The sequence below is a fragment of the Lacerta agilis genome, chromosome 6, assembly GCF_009819535.1.
Source record: "Lacerta agilis isolate rLacAgi1 chromosome 6, rLacAgi1.pri, whole genome shotgun sequence".
Taxonomy (NCBI): domain Eukaryota; kingdom Metazoa; phylum Chordata; class Lepidosauria; order Squamata; family Lacertidae; genus Lacerta; species Lacerta agilis.
Window position 1 is genome coordinate 56,987,002 of NC_046317.1, and position 20,544 is coordinate 57,007,545.

Here is a 20,544-nt window from a genome sequence, read left to right on the forward strand (position 1 = left end):
ACTTTATGCTTCCCTCTACGTCAAAGTCATGATGTAAATGAAGCTGGAGATTCCACAGAGGTATTTTAAAAATAAGCAACCTTCCTGAAATAAGGAATCTTCTGCAACTACCTTTGGATGACACAGGATGAGATGTGATGTAATGTGCAAAGGGGAAAAATAATGCAAGTCAGATATGAAAGGAAGGGTAGGAAGACTCTTACTTCAGAGAGGAAATTACACATCGTCTCTTTTATTTGGTGGAATAAGTACCATTGGGAATTCAGTCCAGGTGTCAAGCAAACTGAATTTCTCAAAATCTGACCTTGCTTCCTTCTTCCCTCAAAATGGATACTAGGATATGATATCAATATTATCCAGAAATGGAGAATTATTTATTTAAATTATCATACTATGTTTTGAAATTAATTAGCATTTAGACTGTTATTGTAATGATGTATTGATTTGTGGTTTTTCTTATCATGTTATCATGTTATGGACACATTTCTGTGGAAAAACACCATACAGACTGAAATAATTAATAAAGGAAGGAAGCCAGGATTTAGACATTGCAATAGCCTGTCATGCTGATTCAGCAATGGTGGCATATGCTCAACACCAGGCTTCTATGCAAATTAACTTCTAAATCAAGGTATATGTTTCATTAGTCAGATGCTACACACTGTTTCAATTGCTGCACTCATTCATACAGCATATTATTTTATCTATTTTCAGCAGTGCTTTTTTCTAAAAAATATATATTTAGGGGTACTCTCATTTTGACTCAAGAAAATCACCATTCTTTGGTTCAAATGGGGAAAAATAAATACAGCAAATGGACAAAAGTACAAAGAACATGCATTACCTCATATTACACAGTTGACAGCTCACACTAACTTCCGCATCGGCATGAGGCTGTATGCACTAACATCTTCACGATTCTTTTGCTTGCTGTTGGTATCCGTTGCCAGATGTCATCCTTTCAAAAACTATGGATTTACATACACTGAAGGCTTACTTACTAGCTTACTAACATTAAACAATTGCCTCTGTCTGAGACTCAGGAAACACCGTGACAGGAAATGAGGCCGCCATCGGGGGTAGCAATGGAACTGACAATTCACCGTGTTAGAGAAGAAACTAACTTAAAAAAAAAAAAATCTTCTCCTGTTAGAATCACAAAATGTTTAGGGGTGTGTGTACTCCTGCATCACCCCAGAAAAAAGCACTGATTCTCAGTTAGCCAAGAGTGCCTGGCACTGCTCAGGAATAAAAAAAATGGGTGATTTTTAAATGGATAGTGTAAATTGTGTTATTGGATCCATCATGTCAGAAATCAGGTAAAGTCACATTTTGGTCCACCATCTTGATTCAAAATGGTGTCCAAACGTCCACAAAGACTCCCACCTCAGGAACCATCATGCCAAATTTGGCAACAATATCCCAAGAGGCAGCCAAACCTATGGCCCAAAATGGGCAAAGTCACATGACAGGGACCCTTGTGCTAAGTTTTGCATGGACAGGCAGAGTCCCCCAAACCCCAGGTGACCCCTGAGTGGAATAATGACACAAGACAATGTGCTATGGGATTCAAATTGGCCACAACTTTATTAAGATTCAGATGTAGGGAGACCTTGGTTCAGGCATTGGGCTTATCCTTCCCAGTCCCCAGCCGGGGATCTGGGAATCTTCAGGGTTATCCAGAATGTGTGGGGATCGGGCTGGCTCTGGAGAACATATGTTCAAGCAGAGAGCCCACTTCCCGTTCGCCGCCACTGGTGGGGGAGAGCAATGACAACCTCTTGGCGTATGGCCAATGCCCCCCAAGACCCCTTTAATGGGGAACCCTGGTATTGCCGTCACACTGGGGGCATGGAGTCACCACCCCACATCCCCTCCCCATTTAGGAAGATGACTAAAGGATTCCGTCCAAGGCCTGAAACCGCCAATGTTGTGACGCTTTGCTACGGGAAAGGCAAAACCTGACAATGCAGGGAAATTCCTTTCTGGCCCTTCAACAGCGGCCTTGACATAGCAGCACCTGCGTACCTGTGGAGAAGAGGTTAACCTGCAAAATAAGCATTAATTGAGGGAGTGGAGGGTGGGAGAAGCTCTGGAGCTCCGACTGCCACTTCCCAGGTAGGCTACACCTTCTATTGTGTGGGCTGGGTGGTCCCTCCCCTTTACCTGGCAAATTCCCTGGCAATGCCTCCCCAGGCGGGATTGGGCGGTTAACTGAGGTAGGCGGAGACCCCAGGTATCCCTGCCTGGGGGAAGGCGACGCCAGTCCGAACTACCAGGAATCACACTGGAATCCAGGGGGCTGCACACGGCCGCACAAATATCGCCCCCATTTGATGTGGGGAATGGTCATTGTGACACTATGTCAAAAGGTGGATGAACCTGTGCAAAAAAATGGGAGAAGTGATGTTTTGGTCCACCATCTTGATTCAAAATGGCAGCCAGCCCAGTTTGATGATGATATCTTGAGAGACAGCCGAACCTACAGCAAGCAAGCAAATGGAGAAACCATTTCCCCGTTTATACAGCAATCAATCAAACAGCCTCCCCATCAAATAACACAGTGCTTAAAAGAAACAAAAAATGCTGGTATAACCAGAAAGGACAATTTACTTCAAATGCCTGCTGAAATAGAAAGGCCTGCATTAAGTACTTGAAGTTCTACAGGGAGGGCAGGTGCTGTACTGCAACCTTTTCCACCACTTTGCCCAAGAAGGGGGAATTTGTGATTGGGCTGTCATAAATGACAGTGTTCAGGGTGGGCTTCTACAGGAGTGGAAACACTCTCTCCTATTTCATATCATCCAACTTTACTCTGACAAAAATTGGGACACACATCTTTTGGTGCCACACTCTTGTGGGAGCCAGCTGACTTATGAACGAGTGCAGCACCACTGCAAATGCCAGCCCTGGCTGCAAGTACTGGCTCATTCCTCTTCCTGAGTGTGATGGCGGCAGCGTTAAAGGGGGGAACAGGTCATTCTAGGATCATATCAGAGGCCGAGGTAGCTTCTGTAATTCTGGGATGTCCCGGGGAAGTCAGGACAATTGAAGGGTATGCTATTTAAGGGCAGCAGGAGTCTAATACAACCCTCCCCAACAGGTTTTCACCAGCCTGAAGAACAAGAGGGCAAGAAGCTGGTCACATCATTGCAAGGGTTCTTTCCATATCACCAGGCTACATAAACAGAAACTGATCCAATAAAATATATTGGACACCTTGACTGGATTTGCATCCAAGGTGCAATGGGGAGCTGATCAATGTTATAAAATCATAGAATTGTACCATACAATTAGAAAACCATTATACCAAGTGTGGAGTCGATATAAGGACTGGTTCGAAGGGAAAACGCCTGGCTGGGTGTCACCACAGGAAGCCTTTACAATAAAAAAACCTAACACGGAAGTAAACTGGCTAACATATAGAGACCTACTGGAGATGGAAAGAAATATACCAACAATAAAGCCATATGAGGAAATTAAAGAAAGAGTAACAAGTTGGCTTGAATATCATCAATTGAATAGTGTTTTTGTGAAAGATAAGCAAATGAAAGGTTTTAAACCAGATAGGTCATGGCTAGAAAAAGAGGTCATTCAAAACAACACCAAAATACTTTCTAAGGCCTACGATTATCTGTTAGAATGGAATTTGAAAGACGAGGAGGTCAAGTGCGTAATGACAAGGTGGGCTATGGACATTGGCCACAATATTGAACTTTCTAAATGGACCAAACTTTGGAATGTCAATTGGAAATTTACAGCATGTACATCATTGAAAGAGAATTTCTATAAAATGATGTACCGCTGGCACCTCACACCGATAAAATTAAAGAAACTATACAAAACAGGTAGCAAATACTGTTGGAAATGTGAGGTGAAGGACGGGGAGTTTTATCATTTATGGTGGACATGTGACTTAATACAACAGTTTTGGGAAAGTATCTATAATGAACTCAAAAAAATACTAAAATATACCTTTAAAAAACTACCAGAAGCTTTCCTTCCAGGTATGGTAGGTCCTGAGATCCAGAGTATCGATCAAAAGTTTTTTTTATACGCTACAACTGCGGCGAGACTTTTGCTGGCCCAGGTTTGGAAGCAAAAAACGATACCAACGGTGCAGCAGTGGCAACAAAAAGTCACTGAATACATGGAAGTTGCTAAACTAACCATGAGAGTCAGACAACAGGGGGAGGAAACGTTTAAGAAAGAATGGGGAAAATATGTTGATTATCTAGACAAGGTTTGCAAGTTGTGAATATTGACATTTAACTCAAGGCGTATAAAGAAACAGAAAGAAGAAGACACAAAAATTAAATAAGTCAATGAAACGACAAAGAAGGGGTCAAACGGAAGATGGGATTTCATAAATTGTGAAGTGTGATTGGGAAAGGGGAAGGTGTAGAAGGGAAATTTAAGTATGAGGAAATGAAATAAAAACGTGTAAATAATGATGTGATATAAAGAAGGCATAATATGAAAGAAGGGAAGTCTAAAGACTTAAGATCTTAAAAGATTATTTGTGACATGACTTTTATTTTTTAAGATTCTTTTTCAATGTACAATTTCTGTAACAAATTTCTTTTTCTGGTTTGTATGCATATAAAATTAATAAAAATATTTACAAAAAATAAATAAATCATAGAATTGTAGAGTTGGAAGGAACACTGAGGGTCATCTAGTCCAACCCCCTGCAATGCAGGAATCTCAACTAGATGATACATGACATAAGGCAACTGGAGCTGTCACCACCCAACTCAGCTGAGGCCTAATCTCCCCAGAGCAGTCTGATTCACTTCAGGATTTAGCTCAATCTACTTAAGAGGTTTAGCTTCTCCATTGGCTTCCTTTTATTTTCCAAGCACAATTCTAGGTACCAGTATAAAAGCCTAAACCAGGGGCAGGGAACCTCACGCTGGGGGCCAAATGTTGAGCCTCCAGGCCTCTTTATTTAGCCCTCAGGACTTTTCATCTACAGACAACCCCTCTCACCAGCCCTGTTCCATCGCCTCCATGAGTCTTTTGTCTGGCAAGAACTTGTCCTTGAGGTGGAGGATGGAGACACTGGTGAATGTGTAGACAGTTCCAGCTATTGCATGGCTGGGGTGCAGCCTTCTGTACCAAAGGTAGGAGTCACATTCATTGCCTCTGGCCCTGCTCAGCACTGGCATGAAGACCCTGGAAACTGGCTTGTGTGGTGTTATGTATTGGGTTTAACACGTTATGATTCTAACCAATCGCAGAGCGTAGGTGGACGAAAGTTCCAATGGCAAGGTCTATCAACTGTCAACTGCCAACTGGCAGTTCGGGTTGGCTTTTAGAGTGTGTTCTTGTTTTAATATGGAGTGAGCTGTGGAATAAACAAAGTTACATTGGGCTTCTGACTTTTCCTGAATATTTAACATGTGGTAATAGGGCGTGTTGAATTTTTCATCTTTAAAAATCCTGATTTGAGGGGTGTTAAAAAGTTGTGGTATGATTAGGTAATTTGAAATATATTTTGGTTACTTGTAAATATTTAGGTCTTGCTTGGTAAATATCTATGTGAAAAGTTCCTACTTTTTAATTTTTTTAAATTTTTCTGTCATTTAAACGTATATGTTATTCCCAAATTTTCATGAAAACAGATGTTGATAAGTGCCTAAAATTGATTACAAGATATTGTAGTTCTGTTATATATGTATTGTAGTTATCTGTATTATTAATATTAATATCAATATTATTAATTATTAATATGCAGTTATCTGTATTATTAATACTGGGTATGTTTAGCCTGGAGAAGAGAAGTTTAAGGGGTGATATGACAGCAATGTACAAATATATCAAAGGATGTCATATAGAGGAGGGAGAAAGGTTGTTTTCTGCTGCTCCAGAGAAGCGGACACGGGGCAATGGATTCAAACTACAAGAAAGAAGATTCCACCTAAATATTAGGAAGAACTTCCAGACAGTAAGAGCTGTTCGACAGTGCAATTTGCTGCCAAGGAGTGTGGTGGAGTCTCCTTCTTTGGAGGTCTTTAAGCGGAGGCTTGACAGCCATCTGTCAGGAATGCTTTGATGGTGTTTCCTGCTTGGCAGGGGGTTGGACTGGATGGCCCTTGTGGTCTCTTCCAACTCTAGGATTCTATGATTCTAATATTATACAATGGTATGCGATTTCTTTTTTGCTTTGTACAACCAGTGATAACTGCTTCACTATGACTACAAAGAAGAGAACAAGGCAGGGAACATTCACACATATGAGCAACCTTATTGGAAGTGGAAGAGACATGTTGCCTTCTGAATTACCAACTTTGTGAGACATGTTAAGATATGGACTGTTGCTGAGAGAACAAAGTAAGTGAGGATATGAGAAACTATCCAGCTGCCAGTGTTGCAAAAGACTTATAGCCTAAAGTACTTGAAAAATGGGAACGAGCAAACTGTTCTTTTGTTTTCCCTGTTGTGAATTCAAGAGTTACAGTATTAGCAAAGATTCAAGAAAGTTGAGAGCAAGCAGAAAACATATCTCTTGGAAGGGGCAAGTTAGATATTAAAGAAGCCTTTGCTTCAAAACTTGACAAGCTCTTTGACATTCTCAATTGCAAATGTGAAATCATTATGTGCTCTGAATTCGGCTGTGCTACAGATTGCACAAAAGAAGCTCACATTAATTGCACATGCTCTAAAGACAAGAAGATCCCAGTGAAAGAACTTGCTTTCATTAAAGGCCAGAGAAACAATATTGGTTCTATTGGACCACACCAAATTGGTTTGCCAGATTTTCCAGAACATAACAGACTGATAAAGAAGCAAAAGCGAGGAGAAGTTGAGAGAACAAGACTTGCTGATGCTGAATAGAAAAAGGAATGTTTGCAGACTTCTTCACTTCCATCACATGAAGAAAGTTCCTCCGGGGTTGGAAATGAAAAAGAATCTGATACAGAAGATGGAAGTGAATCAAATTATGATTTAGCAGCTCCTTCAACTTCTAATGGAGAGAAACAGTACAATACATTAGATATTCCTAATGTTGCTATGCAGTGCATCAGATACGGTGTTGGTCTTCGTGCCACAGCTGCAATTACCACCGCTGCATTTATTGATATTGGCTTGATCACTGAAGAGAATACGAAACTTGTTGTTGACCACAATAAAGTAAAGAGAGCGCAGGAGAAATTGATGTCATCATTAGACAATGAATTTGAAGAAATTCAAATTCATTGTCTAATGAATTTGAAATTCAAATTCATTGTAAGGTGGCTTACAACAGCAAACAGACTTTGTCGCTTGTGAGTTTCCAAACATGGCCTAAAAGGCAAAAACCTCAATAATTTAAGGCTGATTGTAGAATACATTGTTGGTGCGTACTATCCGTGTTGGTTCAATATAAAAGTAAAACATTTGTGGATAGAAGGCCCATGTCATTTGTTGTTTCAATTGCAACAGCTTAGACTGCAAAACAAGGCTGTAGTAAATGCTGTTTTGCCGACTGTTAAGCGTTCAGCGTGGTATGCATTTAGTGAAATGTTAATTCAGACATTGCTGTGCTCAAATAATAAGGAAGAAAGGAGAGCTGGAATTCAAAAGATCATCGATTTGAGAGGTGGCAATGATGATATATTTGGAGACCTTTCAGTACGTCCAAGGAAGACACCTTCTATAAAAAGGAATTTATTGACAAGCCTATGCAAGTTCCTCAGTGGCCTTGTCATGGTCAAGGGATTGAAAGATGTGTGAAACAAGTCATGGAGGCTGCAGAGAGGCCAAGAAGCAGGTCGTCTGCTTTTGTCAAGAAATGAATCAATACAGGACTTGATGAAACTTGTTATTAATTCCAATTAATGTTATTCTTTTTTTTTTAACTATAATAGGACGTTATAAGATAAAGTGATGATATGTTGTTACAGCTGGAAATAAAATTTCTTTATATTTTGCTTGTATAAAATGATTAAAAACTTTAACTTTGCTTCAAAATGCGAGTTTTTGGCTTTTTTTTAGTGTATTTCAAACAAATCTCAATTTACCAAGCTAAACATCAACCAATCATAAAAATAATTGCAGATTTGGATTCCTCATGTGCAATTACATATTTTTAGACCCCCTCATTGAGCAAATTCACAAAATAAAATTTTCCGTCCTTAAATGACACGCCCTAATGTGGTAATGTGGCCCTGGGTTTAAAAAGATTCCCCATCCATGGTCCAAATAGTTTGGGGTGAAGATGCCCAAGTGACAACTCCTGCCCTAGCGCCCTTTCACTGGCATTGCTGATTCATTATATATGGACAGCAAAGGTAAACAACTGCAGAGGACAGAGCAGGGCTAGCTTACAACTATGACCAGGTCTTTTTGGACCAAGCAAATATGGGATCCAAGCAAATATGGTGGTGAATTTTTTGGGGGGGGAGGGGGCATGTTGCCAAATACAGTTGTACTTTGGAAGTCGAACGGAATCCATTCCGCAAGTCCATTAGACTTCCAAAATGTTTGGAAACCAAAGTGTGGCTTCTGATTGGCTGCAGGAAGCTCCTGCAGCCAATCGGATGCCACAGAAGCCCCGTCAGACATTCAGCTTCCAAAAATAGTTCACAAACCGGAACACTCACTTCCAGGTTTGCGGCATTCAGCAGCCAAAACGTTCAAGAACTAAGCTGTTCAAAAAACCAAGGTACGACTGTAGTCTCAATTTGGGGGTGCTAAAAAAAGACAGCAGTATCTAGCTAAACAGTTCTGCAAGTACAAACACTTTTGACTGTGCAGTGAAATTTCCTCTCATTCTCTTTTCCCCTCAAATATATTCTGGGGTTTCTTCCAACGCTTCAGAGCCATAGATGTCCACTTTCCCCCCCTTTTAAGGGAAATTCCCTTATTCCGAATAGGATTCCTCTCAAGAAAAGGGAAAAGTTGACAGCTATGTTCAGAGCAGATTTAGTGGGTGCACCATAAGTGCAGGGAGAGGAGAGCAAGTGGAGGTTCTGTTATGCAGAAGAAAGTGATTTGTGCTAGCAGAACTCTTTAGCTGGATACCACTCAGAATTTGCTGGATACTTTTCAGAAAAGACTCTTCTGAGATATGTTGTCCCAGTAAATACTAAATGAAAACTAGATTATTCGTTCATACTAGAGGATGAAATAAGCAATGGGCTAAGAGAACAGGACTGAAACAGAAAGAGCCAAGGCTATTGCCTCATTCCAAAGATCTATGGTTGTGGGTGGAGCAGAAGTTCAACTTACTACTCAATTTGGGGCTGACCGCTGACATTCTCCAAAATTTCCGGGGGAGCCCCCAAAAAGAAAGTTATTCTAAAATGTATCATTTAAATTTCTGCAAAATTTCAATCCAGCTCTTGTTGTTTTTTAAATGTTTTTAACTGTTTAGTTAAATTCAAAGGTGGCATGTTTCTGTGTTGTAGTTGTTTTATCTCAAAGTCCCTCCCTCCAGTTTTTACCGTGTCTTTAGATAAAGCAAGCTATGAATGACTATGCAAAACAGGATTGAAAACAAAAAATCAGACGCAAGTGAGATTTACAGGATTAGGGGGGAATAGGTTTCTTTGTATTACTGCTATTATTGAACTGTCATCCTTACTTGCTGGAATACCTCCACTAAATGTTCACCTGCCTCCTACCACCTACACATCCCACTCACCCAGACCCCTGAATGGAAAAACATGTCTTCATCTGCTTCACTGAAACTGTTTCATCACAACTCTTTCCTAACTTTTAATGGGTCAGAGAAATGTATCTCTTTATCTCTCTCATCAACTCACAATGAGCTAACAGAGGAAGCAGAACATTTTCCAGCTCCTACTACTCAAATGTTGCAAGGCACTCAGGCTCCCAACAGGTGCCCAGGAGCTAAGAGTTTTGCTTAGATTTTTAACACACCTGTACCATCTTTTCCAAGGACATGGGTGGCACTGTGGTCTAAACCACAGAGCCTAGGGCTTGCCGATCAGAAGGTCGGCAGTTCGAATCCCCGCAATGGGGTGAACTCCCGTTGCTCAGTCCCTGTTCCTGCCAACCTAGCAGTTCGAAAGCACGCCAAAGTGCAAGTAGATAAATAGGTGGCGGGAAGGTAAACGGAGTTTCCGTGCGCTGCTCTGGTTTGCCAGAAGCAGCTTAGTCACACTGGCCACATGACCCGGAAGCTGCATGCCCTCAACTCAGATTTTCAATGAATATTTGAAATGATCTGTATCAAAAAGAAAAAAAACAAACAAGCACACCAGCAGAAAAATCCTGGAAACCACCCTAAAAATTCAATGACATTTTAAAAGCCATTTAGAACAGAACAGTCTTCAAAGTCCATCCAAAAATGAGAAAAGAAGGTATTTAGTAGATCTGTAAACATTTCATTCACCCAACACATAAAAAAGAAAAAGCTTGTATCCTGAAAATTCTGTGAATATAGAACAAATGAAATGCACTGCTTGGGCACACCCCTTTCGTAAATACATTCTTCTAACCCTGAACCTTTAGTGCAGGGGTCAGCAAACTTTTTCTGCAGGGGGCCGGTCCACTGTCCCTCAGACCTTGTGGGGGGGCGGACTATCTATCTATCTATCTATCTATCTATCTATCTATCTATCTATCTATCTATCATCTATCTATCTATCTAAAATGAATTCCTATGCACGAGGGGGGCAAGTATTCCTCCTCCCCACCCCCAGCTGCCTTCTTGGTTTGCCACCTGCCTCATTCGCCAAAGGGCTGGCGGTGGTGGAATGGGCTTCCTCCCCACCTAGAGAAAGAAGGCGCTGCGCTTACCTTCCCAGGGGCTGCCACCACCACCCCCACTGCCGCTGCTGCTGCTTCTGCTTCTCGTGAAGCGGGTAGGCAGAGCAAGTTCATCCGCTCTGCTCTCTGGCCCACAGGAGCACCAGGGCAGTGGAGGCAGTGGCGGGAGAAGGAGGCCGAGCAGCGGCTCTGCCAATCAAACACCATGCCTGGTTTACCTCAGCACAGCGTGGGGACGTCTCTGCCAATCAAACGCCACTGAGGTAAACAAGGTGCAGCTTTTGATTGGCAGAGATGTTCCCACACCGCACTGAGGTAAACCAGGTGTGGTGTTTGATTGGCGCAGTCACTGGGGGTCTCGGCTTCACAGTGGGTTCCAGCTTCGCTGCACGGGCCAGATTTAGGACCCAGGTGGGCCTGATCCGGCCCGGGGGGGGTGTAGTTTGCTGACCCCTGCTCTAGTGACTAGCATCTTTCCATGTATTGTTCAGAGGCAAAGTGAGAGAATAGGGCTTTCAGCAACACCCTCAAAAAACCCAGATGAAGTTAGTTGAATTGAGGTTCCACTTAAATCAATGGGACAAGTTATGGTTAACTTACCTCACTGATTTTTATTATTATAATTGTGAATATTATGTTGTGACAATATGTGGGGAAAAACCATTATACATGAAACATCCTTGTTTCTCATGTAACAGCAAGCAAACAAAAAATAAGTGAAATAAAAAGAGGGGTTTTAAAAAAAAAATCAAGGAAATGACATATGAAGAGGGGATGGGGGCAACATAACAAAAACACTATAATACAATGAATAAATTAAAAGGAAAAAATATCATCATTCCCTTACCCCATCGATTTCAGTGGAACCCAAAGTCAACCAATTTACCGCACACTCCTAACCATTTCTACTCAGAAATAAGTCCTGTCTAATTCAATGGGGCTTACTCTCAGGTATTCTGGATACAGCACCATATCTCTTCTGTAAATTGGCATGTCATAATGAGGAAATGATGGATCCAAGTATCCTGGAGACAAAAGCACATCCTGCTGCTGAGTTAAATGATGTCAGAATGTCACAACATACTCTCAGGGAGGGAAGCTGTATTATAATTGTGTCTAATAGATGCAACAAGCTGGAAATTGCCTGGCATCTGAAACACAGGAAATTATGAAGGCTCGGGGGCATTTCTTGAAACCCAGCTTGCTGTAAATTGGGAATGGGGGGCAGAAGCCCAACAGGCACACAGATCAAATGTATTGATCTCATTGGTATAAATCCCAGCATAGTTCAAACAAATGACTGTTCAACAGGTGACTATCTTAAACATGCATAAACATCTTTAAAAGCTACACTTAAGTTTTCTTCTTCAAATGAACACACACAGTACAACTGCTTCGTTCAAATAAGCACACAATTATAAACAATAGTGAATACCTGTCATATTCGCTGGATTGATTTCTGTTCCAGATAGGGGACAAATAAGTGAACACTGGTGATTTATGCTCCTGTTTTCATCAAAATTCTCCAACAGGAGCATATACATCTCTGGTTATTGTGAAATATAAAAAGTAATTGCATTTGAAAAAACTGAAATCGCTTGAGAAACTTTTCAAAATGCTATTTTTTTCCAAGGTGTGTTCGCACTTTCACAATTATGTTTTTAGGTGCACAGCTAAAAGAATGTGATGCATATGAGACAACATTGGGTGTCCCCAGCCTGCCAGTATTTTTGTGGGAGAGATTCAGGAAACCCTCTCCTCTTCCCCGAGGGAAGGTGTTGTGAGCGGGAATCGCTTCCCGTGCTCGCAGGGGTGTGTGACAGGGCCCAATCCAGCTGGCTGGGGTGTGTGGTTTAGCTATTTAAAAATGCCCGCAAGAGCTTGTAAATGCGCCTCTACTTATCTATCTCTGTTGCTTTCTTAATTTTTCAGTTACCTCTGGTGTGCTCATTTGTTCCTGTGGCCACAATATTGTCCATTGGGCCGGGGTGCGTGCCCCATAATGACCGTTTCCCACATCAAATGGGGTGCGCATTTTGCGTGGTCGCGAGTAGCCTCCTGGGATCACGGCGAACAGGGGGTGTGGGCTATCTGGTTGAACATATGTTTTCCAGAGCTACCCGCTCCCCACACATGCTGGATAACCCTAAAATTACCCAGAACCCCGGCTGGGGGGGCTGGGAAGGATAAACAGCCAATGCCTGAGCCAAGGTCTCCCTACATCTGAATATTAATAAAGTTGTGGCCAATTAAATCCCATAGAAGGTTGTCACGTGTTGTTATTTCCCTCAGGGGCTGCCCGGGGTTCGGAGGACTCTGCCTGGCCATGCAAACAAATTAGAATGAATGCTCAATAGACCAGACATTGTCTAAAAACATAGTCCAAGGTTTGGTTGCACACTGAAAAAGAAGATGTGACAGATATAGCCTTTATACTAAATCATCCTAGGTTCCTCTCATTCTCAGAATCCTCCTCCCCAGAACTGCCCCCTGTGCTAGCCTCCTTGCCTTCTGGAGTGGGCATGCCAGGTGGACCTTACCCACCCCAGCAAATTCTGCTCAGTGGGATAATGCTGTGACAGCGCATAGAGCTGTCCAAGTGTCCACAAGATCTCACAAGAGCATCTCAGTGCCTGCACCAGTGTGGGACTTGCCCAGTAAGCAAAGCAGAGAGCTTAAGAGTTCTTTCCACTCCAGGAAAACCTGGTACAAAACTGCTTTTAAGCTCCCCGTCTTGCATGCATTTAATTTGCACGACTTCAGCCGGACGGCTTTCAAACACGCAAGGTTGAGACTGAACAAGTTAATTGTGCATAAGATGCTATTGCACTGTACAAACCAAAAGTTATTCTTTAGCTACTGCTGCAGTTCATCAATTAGGCTGTCAGTAATGTTAGAAAAGCCACACACACTATCATTTCGAATGATATCATCCATGACACTCTCGTATCTTTGCCTGGGCAAACATATCAGGAAGCTCCTCAAGATCTTCCTTTTCCAATATGTGTACCAACATGAATTTTTCACTGCAGTACACATCTTGGATAATTCATTCGTTGTAAAGCACACTTTTTTCCAGAGAAGAAATGTCTGAGGATATAAAAGTTTTACAAGTAAAGCTCTATTGATTGGGATCTTTTTTAACCCAGCTAAATATCAGTGTATGATATTAATTACTATGAAATGTCAGAGAAATATATTGGGAAAGTTCTGTTTTATTTGTTTGTAAATTTGACAGGTATACTCTGAGAACTCGAGGGCACAGAGAGCTATTTTAAGACATCTTCATGACGTAACTTGCTACTTACTCATGACTTCATTTTTCTTTTGGGAACTTTTTTAAAAATATGCAAATGAAGCACCAGAGAGAAATTGAGAGTAAAGACTAGTCCCCACCCACAGGTATGTCAAAGGAAATTTCCTGTAAAGTCCTTCATATATATAAAGGGCCAGAACCAGGTAGTTACAATTATCCATCACTGCAAATCACAGCACCTAGGTAACTAAGGTAAGCACTGTGTACTTATGAGTCAGGTTTGTCTTATATTAGCTTGAAATCTGAAGGCAGATATTTTACAGATTAAAAACAATGTGTTTCACTGATTACAGGATGAACAAGTCTTACTCTTTCTCTTTTTCTATTAACATGAGTTTTATTAATGTATACCAAGTTCTAAGTTAATTTTCAGGTGTTTTTTTTTACTGTTATCAAAAATTAAATATAGGTTTAGGTTTAGATTTAACTAGAAGATAATTCTATTTGTGTCAACACAACAACCTTGCAAGTTAATGTTAGTAAGTAAGTCATATGAATATGTAAGTCAGCCTCTCTGGGTTGTGCACTAGGATGTTTTGTTGTTGTTGTTTTAAAAAAAGAATCATTTTATTCAAAATATGTGATTGTAGTAGTAACTCTGATGCCTAAACCAACTTTTTATAATATACTGATACTGAAGGCTTTATATGGAATTGACATGGGAAATTACATACACATAATATACTTGGTTCAGAAAAGGTCAGACACAACTAGGTCCCACTGAAATCAATGTGATAAAGCACTTCATTAACTGAGCTTACCTGTGAACCAATTTACATTTTATGCCATGTTGATGCAAATTCCTCCCACCACAACAAAAACCCACCAGGAAGGATATACTTTAAAAAAAAACTCTCAAGATGTAAAGGTGCTTAGTAAAAGATAAAAGGTAAAGGTTAAGTCCAGTCAAAGGTGACTATGCGGTTGCAGCACTCATCTTGCTTTCAGGCCAAGGGAACCGGCGTTTGTCCACACAGCTTTTTGGGTCATGTAGCCACCATGACTAAACCGCTTCTGGCACAATGGAAAACCATGACAGAAACCAGAGCACATAGAAATGTTGTTTACCTTCCTGCCGCAGCGGTACCTATTTATCTGTTTGCACTGGTGTGCTTTCGAACTCCTAGGTTGGCAGGAGCTGGGACAGAGCAATGGGAGCTCACCCCATCACGGGGATTCGAACCGCCAACCTTCTGATTGGCAAGCCCAAGAGGCTCAGTGATTTAGACCACAATGCCTAAAACCACAACAGCCCTGCACTTATCTCTTTGAAATTTAACAGGCTCCATCCCCTTAGATGGGCATTAATTATGCCTGCAAATGTCATCCAATTCTTCCCCAAAATTAAAATGTTATAGGTATGTGTTTTTTCATCCACTGTAATCAAAGTAGAAGACATCAGAGGTAGCAGAAAGTGAGGCATAATGATCTTCTGCCTTAGATCCAAGGTGACATGTAGGGCAGGTTCAATGAATAAAATAAAATAAAATAATCTGTACAACCCTAGTAGTTTCAGTTTAACGCATTGTAGGCATCAGTGATGCAAATCATATTTTCCTCTTTAAAACCTGATTTTGAGAAATGTTTAGCAGTTTGACTACACTTCTTCATCAGCAGACCACTAAACCATCTGTGCCTTTTTACAGGAGTGGATTATCAAACAAAGATGGATATACATTTTTTCTCTTGCCTTGTTCTTTCGATTCTCTTTGGCAAAACTGTGACCACAGAAGCCCAACGATTCAACTTTGGCCAATGTGAATTGAGTGGTATATCTCTGCGGGAACTAAAGGACTATTTTGGTGCCATCAGAGAAACTGTGGTAAGTATCACAGGGGAACCCACGTTTGACTTTTGGTCATTGATCTGAAATTTGGTGTGTATAGCAGATTCTTGGCAGATTCATTGTCCTGATCAATGAAACCAAGATGAAAATAGCATTGCTGTCTGAAACATATCATGTTTTGACATTGATTACTCAGAATTCCTAGTATAATACAACCAAATCATTTAAATGAAAATGCCAATGGAAATATATACATATATTATTTAGATGATCCCTGGTTAATTCCCTGAATTAATTCCCCAGCACCTCCAGTTAACAAGAGACCATTGCATTTCAGGAAAGTGAAGATGTGTCCCAGGCAACTGTCTCACATCCATTTTTTCTTCAACTACATACTGTAGCACTTTCTACCAGCCGGATGAGACAACAAACTGACATGTGTCCAGTTGAGTGGAGGTTCCTGAGGAACATCACCATCCTGATCTCCTTTCTTGCACTATTTGCAATAATAAGAGAACTGAAAGAGCCAGTTTAAAAGCTAGTATCTTCACTGGAAGGTCAAAAGTTAACATAAAACCCTTCAGGCATGATTGGTCAAGAATCCCAAAACAAAATTCTTTTTTTGTGTGGGGGGGTGGGGGGGAGGAGAGAAGAGAGGATTTCCCCCTTTCTGTTGGAAAGAAGGTCAGAACTCTTTCATTGTGGAAAGATGTTGTGCTTCAAATTTCAGGTTCAGGTGTTTGTACATGCTAATTTTACTTTTGTAAGTTAGTGCCAGTTCAGAAAAATGATGTCAGTTCAGAGTCAGAGAAGGGAAAGTAACATTCTAATATGCTTACCTTTTGGTTTCTTATATGTTGATAATTTTCTGTCTCTGCTTCTCAATAAAATGGTTTTTAAAAGTACTCTAAATAGATGTAGCTCACCAAGTTCAATAATCTTCTCAGACATATACCTAGATAGTCAAGTAATATTAGTGGTGGTCAGAACAGAAGGTACTAGGTAAAGCTGAGACCACACAAAGTCATAGACCTCCCTCTTGACTATAAATTCCTGAACAATTTAGCCCAAGGGCAATCCCTACCTTGAATAACCTAGAGGGATCTGGTGATATTGAATAAACTTTATTCTAAAGCACAGAGGAAGAGATTTTAGTTGGAATTTGGATATGAAGACACTGTGTAAGGGAGTAGTTCCTCTAGGTAAAAGAGTTCATGTTCCTTTAGGTCAGGCTTCCTCAACCTCGGCCCTCCAGATGTTTTGAGACTACAATTCCCAGCATCCCTGACCACTGGTCCTGCTAGCTAGGGATCATGGGAGTTGTAGGCCAAAAACATCTGGAGGGCCGAGGTTGAGGAAGCTTGCTTTAGGTGAACATAACAGCTACTGATTTGTGGCTTTTGTAATACCTGTCTTTCACACTACCTCCCCCCATCTTCCAGTTTTGTCTTCTACTCACATGATTTTTCTTCTTTTTGTAATTGCAGCAAACACAAGATAACAGGACTGATGTGATACTACTGAAGGAAAGTGTCTTACAAGATGTTCCGGTAAATATAGTTTTTTTTAGCATACAAGAGTGCTCTGAGTGGCTAATTTGTGAAGGTCAAGAATGCATATTTAGTTCATGAATAGTTAGTCCTATTAAGACAAATTACATTCAGAAATCTAAAATCATTCCAGGTTGTTCTAGATCTGTATTTCCCCTCCTGAATTTTGTAATGTCATATCTTGAGAGCTCATACATTTGTCTTAGAAGATTCAATGCCCAGGAATCAAATATTTACACATATATGTGTGAACTATTTACACATATTTACACATATATGTGTGAACTAGACCCTTGAGAGCCTTATTATCAATTTGACCCCACAACTGAAGGAAATCTGAATTTAACCATGCAAACCATTTGACCATCTCCTCCCTTGCTTTAGACATCTGAAAGCTGTTGTTTACTCCGCCACCTGCTGAGGTTTTATGTTGAAAGTGTTTTCAGACACTATGAACCAACAAGCAACTTGCTTAGAAGGAAAACCAGCACTTTGGCCAATGCCTTCCTCAGCATCAAGACAAGTCTGAGAAAGTGTGTAAGTATGATTCATGACCCTGACTCTTATCACTGAAAAATGGGAACCTGGGCTCGTTATGCACCCCACTTCCAGAAATCCTAAATGTCACAGGAATAGAAATGCATTTTTACAAAGTAAGCAATACTGCTATACTGGTAACAAAATAAAAAATAAAAAAATTCCTTCCAGTAGCACCTTAGTTTGTTCTTGGTATGAGCTTTCGTGTGCATGCACACTTCTTCTTATACTGGTAGTTAGAGAGGTGGGCATCTGCACCCAGGGTTCTTTCTAAATCCAAATGTCAGTGCAAAGTTCAAAGATGAAAGTAGGATAAATAATTTTCATCCTTGTTACTATACATGTAATTATCCTAATCATTTTCCCTCTTGTGCTTTTTTGGGAAATCAGCATGATCAAAACAAATGTTCCTGTGGAGAAGAGACCCATAGAAGATTTAAACTTATATTGGATGAATACAAAAAGGTAACTTGTCTCGCTTATTTTCCCCTCTCTGCTATTTAAGACTGAGTCGTTGCATTAATTAATACACATAGCCAGATCTGTCAGGAAGCTTTTGGACTTTGGCAGGGTCTCAGATATATTGTCTATCTTATACTACTTTGAGCTAGACCAAAAGTCAACTCTGCATCTCTCATTTATCTACATATCGGAGAAGCATGCAAGTGGGGCCACCATGGAATGGGGCACAATCACAAGGTGCAATGCAGGTTTTCCCCATAGCATACTGAGATGACTTTTCAGATCTCTTACTGTGATCTCAACCACAAAGATATGTATTTTTTTCATGAGGCAGGAGGAAAGGAGGAGGGAATAATTCCTGTTTAAAATTCCATTATTAGGAAGGCAATTGCCCCATTATACTACTCCTTGGGGCTTCGGACAGAATTAACACAACACTGAACTACAACTGTAGGGTCTAGGAATATGAACTGAATAATAAGATGAGTAGCATGTTCAGCCATTTGCCCTACATCTCGTCTCCCATTTCCTGCTTCCACATATTACCAGGACCTGCAACAACAACAAAATCTGGGACCAATTTCATGACACGAAGACCACAACTTAATAATGTCTCACAATGAGAGAAATAGTCAACATTCAATTTTAAAATGCATGTAGTTAATAATAGTGTGAAAACAGTATTGCGAGTGATCCAGTGAATACTTTATACTGAATATACCGCATTATCAATTATTTTTACCATAATATGTAAAACGTGTTGTTAACACTGTACTTAAATATTTAACGGTTATCAATGTCTTTGTTCAGTTGTGCAACCTTTCTAATGAATGATCACATGTTCTTATCAAGGGTATCTCTATTATCTTTTAATTACAAATTAAATATTTGGAAATAACAGACTCTATAAACAACGTTAAAGGGAAATCAGGTTGGAAGCCAACAAATAATACATTTACAGCCATTACCCTCTTGTTTGCTTATATATTCTTCAGTAATGAATGTATGAAATTGCTTTTCTCTTCTGCAGCTTGATAATAATGTAGCAGCAATCAAAGCTCTGGGAGAGATGGACCTTCTTTTTGCCTGGATGGAAGGATTCAAGAGCTAAGACGCGTAACACAAGCTATAGAACATCAAGAAATGCAATAGTTGTTTTTCATTTCAATAACGTAAAATATTGATATTTATGTATATTTATTTGGTACTTCTCAAAATGAAAGATGGTCTATACATACATATATAGATTAATATAACAATAATATTTATTTATTATTTATTTTATTTTATATAAAAAAAGTTGTCCAAATCCTTGGTAAGATGTAGTTCCAAGGCTGCTAAATCAATCAAACAAATTTGAGACTCCTTCGGGTAGTGAAAAGCGGGATATCAAATCCAAACTCTTCTTCTTCTTCTTCTACGGCAAATGAAGATCTAGACTGCTTACAGTGCAATCCTAGCCCCTGATCTGTGCCACTGGAAGGAGGATAGGGGAGAGAAGATCCTCCACTAGACTTTGCTATCCTTCATTAATAGCCTTCACCATATCCTAAACAACTCCAGTATCAAAGATCCAGAAGGGTTAGAATTGCCATCCTTGCAATTTTGAAAATTCATAAAGCATTAATATTTCAGAATGAGGAGGCGCTAATAAGCCTCCATATGCCTTACCCAAAGAGTTACCGTTAACCAATTACTTGACCCTGTAACAAAATTTGTCCTCGTGCATTTCACTGTTGTTATAACTAATTGTTCACGTGGTTATTTTTCTTACTTTGTTATTTAAAATGTATTTATACAAAAGCATATTTAATTATTTCATTTTTAAAACATGCAAGAGTTGTACTGTATTTATTAATTTTTAACAAAGTCTGGTACCAACCTTTTTTTATCTGAAATGTCTAAATTGTTTGGAACTCTGAATTTATTTTTAGTTACAGTGTAAATGTTTTTATATTGCCTAAATAAAGACGTGATATTATTTTTACAATGATCTAGATGTATTGCTTTTTTAATCTCTGAATAGACACCTGTTTATTCATTTATTAAAATTACACCACACTTTTCCTCCAAGGAGCTCTGAGCATTGTACATGGTTTACTGTCTCCCCATTTTATCATCACAACAAGCCTGAGAAACTTGAAAAATGTCCACCCTACAATGAAGCTGGA

The 20,544-nt window shown here is 40.1% G+C and overlaps 1 protein-coding gene across 1 annotated transcript; it reads left to right on the forward strand.

The window, feature by feature from the left end:
- The first annotated feature begins 15,576 nt into the window (after positions 1-15,576).
- On the forward strand, positions 15,577-19,527 carry LOC117047791 (interleukin-20-like). Its single transcript, XM_033151025.1, has 5 exons — positions 15,577-15,860; positions 17,312-17,374; positions 17,759-17,911; positions 18,302-18,376; positions 19,404-19,527. Exons 1-5 carry the CDS (start codon positions 15,705-15,707, stop codon positions 19,482-19,484), a joined length of 528 nt encoding a protein of 175 aa, XP_033006916.1. The 5' UTR covers positions 15,577-15,704; the 3' UTR covers positions 19,485-19,527.
- The last annotated feature ends 1,017 nt before the right edge of the window (positions 19,528-20,544 follow it).